Below are 11,095 nucleotides of genomic sequence, written 5' to 3' on the forward strand. Positions count from 1 at the left end.
GAGTAGGTGGGGGCGAAGAGGACACTCTCCATTCGCTCTCGGGGTAGCGGTTTAGGCCCAGGGGTGACGGCTAGTCTCCTGGGGAAGCGGGTAACCAGTTTTTGACGATTAGTTCGCGATTTTGACACTCACGACGTGTGAGGGTGTGTGTGAGGATGGTTATTTTGTAAAGGCCAGTTTTGATCGGGCCTTCATTACCGACCGAAGGTACGTGTGCGGCTACCGACGTAGGATTATTTGTTTAAGAGATCGATACCTTTGTATTTTCGTTTTTGACTAACGACAATCGTTAATCTAGATTTCGTTTTGGGGTTTGATATAACCAAAAATTGTACCACGTGTATTTGTTTTGTTTGTTATCTTGTTTCTTTGACTTATTTAAATTGATTTTGATAAATAAATTGTTTAATTTGTCTCTAGCATAACCTATTTGACTTTCGAATTTATTTCTTTAGACTTAGTTATCTATAGGGTATTTACATTTTAATTGAGTTCTGTATATTGTTGACAACCCCCAATTGTTTACAAATTTGTAAAATGTCCAAAAATTTGTAACGGGTAATTTTTGAGGTGTTTAAAATAATTAAACCAACGAAACAATACTGCGACTCAAACGCCCCTTGCTCGAATCTGAAGCTCGCCGAATTCCAGGGTCAAAAGGGGGGTTGTCAACCCACCTACTCGGTGTATGATCACCTACTGGAGTTTTGACAGAAGGTCAAAAATCCAGGGAAGTCAAATCTTGTTAAGAGTGCAAAGGTACTTACCAATGTTCTAGACGAAACCAAGGTAATGTCCCTCCAGGTGTTATTGTTGGAAGAGTATTCACCACAAATAACCACTCTGTCACAAGACTTGCTTTTCCGAGCCAAATTTTGGCGTTTATCATTTTTCCCCTAACTCTCTTGTAACGAACCGGAAGAGTCGTGTTAGACACCTGTCCGGTGTCCTCGAACTAGCATTCAAAAATAATTATTTATTATTTTAATCGCAATTTCCTTCATTTTCTATCCATTTGTCTCGCCAAATTCTAAGTTTTTATTTTTGAAACTCAATTCTTTATTATTTTAATCGCAATTTCCTTCATTCTCTATCCATTCGTTTCGTCAAATTCACAATTCTTTATTATTTTAATCGCAATTTCCTTCATTATATATCCATTCGTTGATTTTCCATACTAAATTGTCCTCGGAACTTATAAAATCTTCGCTTACCTAATTTATTTCTTACAAAAATAATAATCGTCATTTCTTTCATTTTATATCCATTCGTTGATTTTCCATACTAAATTGTCCTCGGGACTTAGAATAATTTTGCCAGTCTTTTAATTTCTTTCACAATTTAATCATACCTTCGGTAACAATAATATAAAATTATTAAATAAATACAAAAATTAAATAATAATCGCCGCACTAATAACAATAATTGTTTCTATTAATTTTTAAGTAATAATAAAAAAAATAAACTAAAATACTCAGATACTGTTACGTGTGAGCCTACACCTGGTTATTTACCTGTCACGTAAACAGACCTCCGGACTAGCTCAGCGTCTCACTGAAAAATATTTAGATGTTGATAAGAGGGTGGGTCGCGCAGTGAATGAAGAATACTCATGAATTACGGTACTAATTGTTTATTGGGCGTCCCCAAAGCATGGGAGTTGCCCGAAATGGCCCTGAGAGTCTCTTTTACAAACTAATTCTATTTATGAAAGCAAATCTAATCCAGTACAATAATCCATTTGATGCAATACTTTTGATTCTATAACTGAGAGAGAGATGGGACAGCAACGAGAATGAGAGTCTTAGGAGACAATTAATCACGATGCAAGACAACTCGGACTCGACATAGATTCGGACAGACTAAACGACTGACTGATTACTAGAGGCCGCTCCTCCTGAAGGTCCCAGGTTTATGTAACCTCGGTCGCGGATGCCGCCAAACACCTGTATCACTGCGCGAAACTTGTATTATTCCGCGGTTGAACTCAGATTATTCCGCCCTGAGGAACTAGGTGGTTATTGTCAAGTTCCCTAGTCAGCAGAAAATGGTATCAAGGCGCCGAAAGCGGTTCCCTGTGCTAGAGTACCTGTTCGCTCGGTTCCCATGAGAAAGCGTCTCCTCAGCAACACGTGCAAGCAGCGATTCTCGGTAACCAGAGTCAGGCTAGAAATACAACGGAAATTCGGTGTCTAATTCAGGTGGGCAAGTTGGCCCATCGATTTATAGAAAATATATATAGAATATCATAATATTGACGGGAGGGTAGGCCCACCCGTCACAGATACAAAAGTAAAATCTGGGTCATAATTATAATTAAGACTCTGTCTTTTTTTTTCAAATAATAATAAATAACTTGTAATTTAATATAAGAAACGAAGTAAATTAATAGTTTAAATAATATTTGAACTAAGTAAACCGTAATAATAATCATAATACCTATCTGATCAAAAATATAACTATAAACGTTTATTTTAAACGATAAACAACATTAAATTAAATCAAACGAGAATTGGACCGTCGAGTAGGTAGCCGCTGTCGCTCCCTTCCTTGTACCGCCTTTCCGCCCTACTCCTCAGCTGTCTCTGTTCCCAAATCTTGGTCATAACTTATAAGCCTTACGGAACATAAAATAGCACGCTGGATTTTTTTTTTTTTGGCTCTGAACTTCTGGCAGGGGACTGTTCTTAAAATGCCTGGGACAAACTTTGGTTTAATGTATTTGATGAAACAAACTAATTTTCGGTACTTTTTATTGAAGAAGATTGTTAGTTAACTAATTAAGTTTATAAACATTATGGACACAATTATATATTATGGACGAATAACTTAAAATTTCATCTCAAAGTTTCAATTTTGGGAAAGGGACAGCCCAGGGGACTATTATTTCGATGGTTTACGAATTTATAGCAAAAAAACCAAAATTAATTTCATTTTGGTTTACAATGTGCGAAATAGAAATGTTTTTTTACTTTCGTAATAAATTTTTTTTGTTACAAAACAACAATTTTTCTAATAAAAAAATGCCCGAAACAGCAAAAAACATTCTTACAGAGAATCACCCATACATCTTATGTACACTGTTAAAAATTTTTTGATATCATATTACAAAACAAATAATAAGTAAAATTACAAATTAGTGTATAGCAATGCGAAATAAAATACAATTCATGTTATTTTCCAATACCTGTCAGTAAATCTACTAAGATGTATTGTAATTTTACAATCTTTTTGTATAAACCCAAAACGCATTGTAACATTACAGAACCGTTCATCAATTTTTAAGAAGAAGCTTTTTAATTTTGCAAACATTATTTGTGATCTGATTCAAGATAACTGTATGCAAAATCACAAAAAATATTGTAATTTATATTACAATAATCTCATAAAAAATTTAAAAAGCTTTTTTTTTATTTTTACAATTTTTATTGTAAAGTTACACAGTGCAATGTAATGTTACCAGACAATTTTAATTATATTACACGAATTGTAATTCTACTTCACTGTTTTCCAATTTTAAAAACAATACTTTTCAGTTTTACAAAAATGAGACTGATGTATCAAAAATCAACAACGTCCTTTATATCTATTTTTACTAATTTTTAGTCTATGGTTGTTTATTTGTAATAATAAATTCGAGGCATCATTTATCTTTTATAAATTTTAATATTACGCTCAAACGATCATTTCGAAATCAATATATTTGAATGAGTATATGTTAGACTTTAATTTTTATAATATTCACTAAATTATAAATAATGTAAACGTTAGTTATTTTCCATCAAAAAACAGCATCAAATAGCACAAATAATGTAAATAATAAATAATAAGCCGTAATGCTCAATCATCACATAGAATTAGCTTATAAGAATAATAAGATGTTGAATCACCTATTGGTCGTACGGCGTAGGGCGTTAGGTATCTCACCTACGGCTGCCCTATTGGTTTAATATTCCACCTAAAGAAATGGAAAAATTAAGAAAATTTGAAAGGCAATGCTTAAGAGCCTGCCTGAACATGCACAAAACACCCGAATCAAACTATATAAAATTCTATCACAACCTAACTATCCTAAATACGGCAAACATTCGACGTATTGACAACCACATTATCCGTCTTTGCCACAATCATTTTGCCAATGCATCCTCTTCTACTGAAAATAGTCTAATATCAGGTCCCTTTTACCCACAACCACAATACTTCAATCAAGCAATGACATCGGGGTACACACCTCCCGAAATATTCACATACCTGGACAGCCTAGGTCTCATTCAAGACCCTCAGTTCATACTGTTAATATACCACGTCAAAAGAGGCCCAAACGCCAAAGCTATTAATTATGACTCAAAAATATTATCAAATACCGACATACAATACTGCACTTCAGTCCCACAAAAAGACAAATTGGTTAATCCCCACAATTGTAAGGAATACTGGTGGTTTACCTAATCTGCTCCTTTTCCTCCTTTTATTATTTATTATCTTTTCTTTCTCCCGTTTTCTTTACCCGAGTAAAAACATAAAATAGCCGCAACAGCGCCGTACGGAGTCTAAGTGCCCGCAACAGTGCCGCATCACAGCCGCAACAAATCTGTGATAAAATAAAAAAATTATAATTGCCGCAACACCATCGCAACACGGCTGCACTATAATAAATATTTCTAAAATACTTCTTCAATCCCGCAACACCGCCGAAACACAGCTGCAATAAATCTTTAACAGAATAATAAAATTGTGATTGCCCCAACACTTCCGCAACACGGCTGCACTGTCCCGAGTAAAAATTAAATTATTATTAAAGTTAATATTATCGTCCATAGTTATCATAAATAAATTTTTTATCTCAGGAATGTGGACAAGATAGGATCATAATAACAAATTACATTATTATTTCTGCGACGTTTCGGTCATTTATTTGACCTTCCTCTGGCATCATAATACGAATTCTAACAATCACTATCTTACATTGCACAGTTGCCTTAGTCATATAAATCTTTACAGAATCAATAAAACTGGTAAATTTATTAATTAATTACAAACTCCAGAAATAAAGTCAACATGACACTTATAAAAATGCAATTAACAATTTTTATAAGTGTCGTGTTGACTTAATTTCTGGAGTTTGTAATTAATTAATAAATTTACCAGTTTTATTAATTCTGTAAAGATTTATATGACTAAGGCAACTGTGCAATGTAAGATAGTGATTGTTAGAATTCGTATTATGATGCCTGAGGAAGGTCAAATAAATGACCGAAACGTCGCAGAAATAATAATGTAATTTGTTATTATGATCCTATGTTGTCCACATTCCTGAGATAAAAAATTTATTTATTAAATTATTATTTTCTACTAGAAAATAAGAAATTTCGATCGACCGCCGCAACACCGCTGCAACACCACTATAACACCGCCGTGACACCGCCGAAACACCGCTGCACTATCGTCGTTTGGTGGTATACATTGAAATAAAATATTTGTTCATCATTCAAATAGCTGAACTAAATTCTTTTAGTTAACTACAACTTGCAGCGCAGTTGGTAATGTTCGAGACTTTCATGCAGACGACCCAGGTTCGAATCCCATCGCAGTTTAATCATTATATAAAATTTTTCCAGGGTATTTCGATAGGCGTGCCGCTTCAGGTTCAACACAGGGGACAAAATTAAAAATATACTTCAATAATACGACTAAAAAGAATCAATAATTTCGCGGTACTTTGGCCTGATTTAAAAATTTGTTTTCGTTTCCCGTGAAAAAATATTCTGATCAGGCTTGATATGAGCTGATAAAGCCATATAAAAATTTTTGATATGTTCATATCTGGCTTGATATGATCTGATATGTCCATATTTAATTTTTTATATGTCCTGATATGGCCTGATAAGAAAATTGGCCATATCAGGCCTGATCAAGCCTTATCAATTGGATATGTCTATATCAGACTTGATGTAGCTTGATATGCTCATATTTAACTTTACATTATTTTTTAATAGGTCCTGATATGCCCTGATATAACCTTATAAAGTTATATTTACTTTGATAAACTTGAATAAAAAATCCCTGATCAGGATTGATATAACTTGGTATGGATTCATATAGTCTGCTATACTCATATGGATTCATATAGTCTGATATACTCATACCCTTACCAGCACATAAGTAGTCTTATGTACTCATATAAAGGCATATCCGAGTAAAAAAAACTATATATCATTATATATGATTCATATCCAATTATATAGAAGCATATGTAATTCATTTATAATTATATAGATGTATATATAATTCATATAAAATTATATATGAATCATATAGAATTCTATATAATTTTTTTTACTCCAGTGGGTATTTTGTGATTACCATAAAACATTCTCTTTTTCTATCTAAGAGTCTGTTACTCCAATGATTAACAATCTTTTAATATATAGTATTTTTCGGATGAAATAATAGGAACTTAAAAAAAAATTTAATTTCACAAAAATTATTAGTTTTGTCAAGTTCAAAAATTGTTAGCCAGGCCCTCCAGCAGTATATAGTTCCATATACTAAACAAATAATTCCATAAAAATTTAAGCTTTCAATTCTGATTTTACCTCGATTATTTTTTTAATTTCAAAGAAATTATAAATTCTAAAGCAACGAAGTATCTTAACAATATATCGTAGAATCATTTTTACGATTTCATTTATACATAGATAATTTTATCAATCTACATATAAGGTAAAAGCCCCAATATATGATCATGTACCAGTATATGATCACTCATACATGATCATGGTACATGATCATATATTGGGGCTTTTACCTTAGATACCATTATTATATATAAATATTGACAGTTAATAATTAATAAATTAGATAAAAAATTTTGTTCACTACGAATCGATCATGTATACGATTTGCATTACTTGTAGTTATAATAAACTTTGTTCTCCAAGTAAGTCTCTTAGGTAAACGGGTAGTGAATTAGTCTTTCAAGCGGTAGGTCCACGGTTCGATTCCCACTCGCGCCGATTTTTTTTTCCTATGGGAATAATTATATATAATTATACCTAATTATACATAATTATATAGGGCCATTTTTCATTTATAATTATGTAATATAATGATATATAATTTTTTTTACCGGGGCGGGTACATAGTCTGATATACTTATATCAAGGCATATATAGTCTGATATGGCCAATTTCCATATCAGGCCTGATATGGACGGTTTATATCAGGCCTGATATAGTCTGATCAGAAAATTTTTTCACGGGTTGAGTATTAGGCATTTGAATAAAAGGAGATTAAATAATGGGTCTTACATTAAAATTTATGTTCAAGTTATTTATTAATTAATTTTTGCGTGATAAATTAATTATGATACCATTTTTTGTGAAATTGTAGCTATGCTTTAGCATTGGGGTACAGCAGTGTTGCAGGGGTGTTGCGGCGATGTTGTGGCGACGATTTGAACAACATCAAGCAGCGTGCAGCTGTGTTGCGGCGGTGTTCAGCGATGGTTTAGATTGAAATTAAGCAGCGTGCAGCTGTGTTGCGGTGGTGTTTAATTTCTAAATTAAATATAATGATTAGCGAAGAAATATAAACTTCAAATATTTTAGTGGCATTAATATTTAATAAATATTAAATAAATTTTTTCAATCATTGTTTTAAAAATTAAAAATTGTTTACTCAAAGAAACTTTAAACTCATCAAATTCATTCAAATTAGGAATTACATTAGTGAAGACTTAATTTACTTTTAATTTCAATTATAGTCTCTTTTATTTTACCTTATCAATTAAACATAAAATATTAAGTTATTAATTCAGCTATTCTATTAAAATTTGGTTTATATCGAATGTGCAGTTGAAACTGATTTAATTAAAAATATAATTTTCAATTATAAATTTCCAAATAATAAAATCAAAACAGCTGATCCAAGGTTTTTCAATTAATCAGATAACAACGTTTATATTGAAAAATAAATAAATATTTTTATCAAAAAATTATACGGTACCTTTAATCAGTCTCAGAAGATTATCGTCAAGTGCACCATAATTCACCTCTTTTTTTTCAGTATTTTTAGAGGCGCCTCCTTTGTAATTACTTTTCAAAAGTATTTCTTTCGGGAAAACTGATGCCAGTAACGACGTATTCATAGGTGCAAAAGAAGGCTTACTTTTAGCATCATTCAACTGCTCTCTACTGATCCATACTCCCGGTCCTTGATGACCAAGTTCTTTCTATATTAATACAAAAATTCATTTATTCTAAGATTAATTATTTTTAACATAATTTTATTGTAAAAAAATATAATTTTATATACAAACGTACCAGTTTTGGTGATTTGCTTTGTTTTCGTTTCTGTTTCTTCGGGTCTATATCACAGGTATGAGGTGAAATGACTGGGCGTTTATTTCTTTGAGATTCTTCTGAAAAAAATCAAAATATTATTAGTATTATAAAGTGAAAATTTATAAATTTAGATACTTACCGCTCATCAAATTATCTTTACTTGAATGACCATGCTCAGCCTTAGACATCAGTGTCTGTATAGTTAAATAAATAGCAGAATTAACTTAAGCGACAAATGAATCTTAATTAGTAACATTCTGGGTATACGTATGTAATTTATACAATATTTTATCATATAAATTGAGTGTACTTACAGGATTTTTGAGATTCTTTGTGATAGAGAGCACTACCACATCGTTTAAATCTTTTTCATCACCAGTTATAGAAAAACGCAACTTCTTTTTTGTACTGTCCACTTCTCCGTCCTTTTCTTTCTCAATTTCTTTAATATCATTATCGCTGGAGCTATCATTTATAACTTCAACTGGTTTCACTGACGGACCAGGAGATTTAACACCCTCAAGCGCATTCAATCTTTTTTCTAATGTCTCTACAGATTCTGTAACAATTAAAGGAAATATTAAAAAATTCATTCCACAAAAATTAATACCTAATATCATAAGAAACATTCTTACTAGAGACATCAATGACCATGGCATCCCGGGAAAAAATGATCAGGACTGATCAGACCTGTTCATATCTGATCAGGCCTGAAATCCGACCTGATCAGGCCTGTTCATGTATGATCAGACCTGATCAGACCTGTCCGTGCCTGTTCATGTCTGAACCGTTAAATATGCTCAGACCTGATCATGCCTGTTCATGTCTGAAGCATTTAATACGCTCAGACCTGATCAGATCTGATCAGACCTGTCCATGCCTGTTCATGTCTGAACCGTTAAATATGCTCAGACCTGATCAGACCTGATCAAGCCTGTTCATTCCTGCTCATATCTGTTCATGCCTGTTCATGTCTGAAGCATTAAATACGCTCAGACCTGATCAGACCTGTCCATGTCTAATCATGTCTGATCTAGCCTAAAATAGATAAGGATTAAAACTCCATATATCAGCTGACAAGAACTGTTCATGCATGATTTGCCCTCTTAAATGATATTTTAAGTCTGGAAGAAAAATTTTATCGAACTATAGACTGCAGTTCTATTTTTAAAATTAATTTGTTCCGTATGACGTATCAGTTTCTATCCCCTTATAAATTTTAAATGTACAACTTTCATCTTAAATTTCGGCTTATATAAGCATGAACTTTTTAATTTTCCATGCCAAAACGATGATTTTTAACGATGAATTTTGACGCAGTGACATAAAATTTTTTACTGTGTTCTATTGAATACGCGAAAAATAAGATTATTTATTAAAAGTTTGAGTTTGATAGCGTGAAAATACCAAAATATATCAGTTGATATCGATAGGCGATAAGTCCTTTCAAGGTGTCTGTTATTATTTTAAGCTACCGCCTTGGTCCATTGCAGGAGTGTCAAAAGCTGCTAAATTGTAGAACACACAAATAATTTTTCATTTCCTATACGTTTTAATTAAAATAAAAACTTCAATTTTAAAAGAAAACAATAAAATTATAATTGCGGAATAAACCTTGAAGAAATTTTTTTTTTACTTTACAGAGAAACATATGTTAATGGATCGAAAAAAATACATAGCCGTCCCAAATAAATTACTCTAATATAAGGTAAAAGCCCCAATAGATGATCACGTACCAGTATATGATCACTCTATGTATTTGTATATCTACATTCACAAATATAGGTATACAAATACATGGAGTGATCATATACTGGTACATGATCATCTATTGGGGCTTTTACCTTACACAGTAAAAAATTTTGCGTCATTGCGTCAAAAAATTTTGTGTTAAAAATTTTTGTGTTAAATATTTAACACTTTTATGTGTAAATTTAACATTTATTTTGACCTGATCGAGTCAGACATGAACAGGTCTGATCAGACCCTGTCATTTTTCATATCTGATCAGACCTGAAGACTCATGCCTGTTCATATCTGATCAGATCTGATCATTTTTTCCCGGGGATATTGAATATTAACAAGCATATGGGTGATTCTCTGTAAGGACATCTTAAATCTATCCAAAACTGTCCGACCAAATTATTTTTGATTTTATTGGAAAAAAATTAACAAGGGCTACAAAACTATAAGCTAAACTATAATAAATAAACAACCGAATTAATTTTTGCTTTTTCGATATTTGTGTATCTTTTGCCATATAACATGACAGGGGACTGACTGCCAGGGGACTGATTTTTTTTATCAAATTGAGAAAAATCAAGCAAACTATTCCAACGCATTCAACTTTTCAAGTTCTCAATGAATGTTTACATTAATTAGAATAATATTAAGACTTATGGATCCAATTTTATGAATAAATTATAAACAAAAATAGCTGCCAGGGGACTGAGTTTTGAAGTGGCCCAGACACATATTTCCAGCACAAACGGTGCTTTGACACTAAATGAAATGGCGATAAAGCGCTAACAGCCCTATGGTTATTAACTTAAGGCTAGTTAGATCCTTATAAACCTTACAAAAGGTAAAATAACACGCTAGATTTATTTTTTTTGGCTTTGAACTTCTGGCAGGGGACTGATCTTAAAATGCCTGGGACAAACTTTGGTTTAATGAATTTAATGAAACAAATTAACTTTCGGTACTTTTATTAAAGAAGATTGTTAGTTAACTAATTAAGTTTATAAACA

The 11,095-nt window shown here is 32.1% G+C and overlaps 1 protein-coding gene across 1 annotated transcript; it reads right to left on the reverse strand.

Moving 5' to 3' along the window:
* Positions 1–7,354: 7,354 nt before the first annotated feature.
* On the reverse strand, positions 7,355–8,974 carry LOC123264010. The gene is made up of 6 exons (XM_044727057.1): positions 8,956–8,974; positions 8,660–8,904; positions 8,485–8,539; positions 8,325–8,422; positions 8,008–8,233; positions 7,355–7,559 (listed from the first exon to the last, which is right to left on the reverse strand). The coding sequence occupies exons 1-6, from the start codon at positions 8,972–8,974 to the stop codon at positions 7,510–7,512; spliced, it is 693 nt and encodes a 230-aa protein (XP_044582992.1). The 3' UTR covers positions 7,355–7,509.
* Positions 8,975–11,095: the final 2,121 nt, after the last annotated feature.

Source organism: Cotesia glomerata, linkage group LG4 (assembly GCF_020080835.1).
Source record: "Cotesia glomerata isolate CgM1 linkage group LG4, MPM_Cglom_v2.3, whole genome shotgun sequence".
Taxonomy (NCBI): domain Eukaryota; kingdom Metazoa; phylum Arthropoda; class Insecta; order Hymenoptera; family Braconidae; genus Cotesia; species Cotesia glomerata.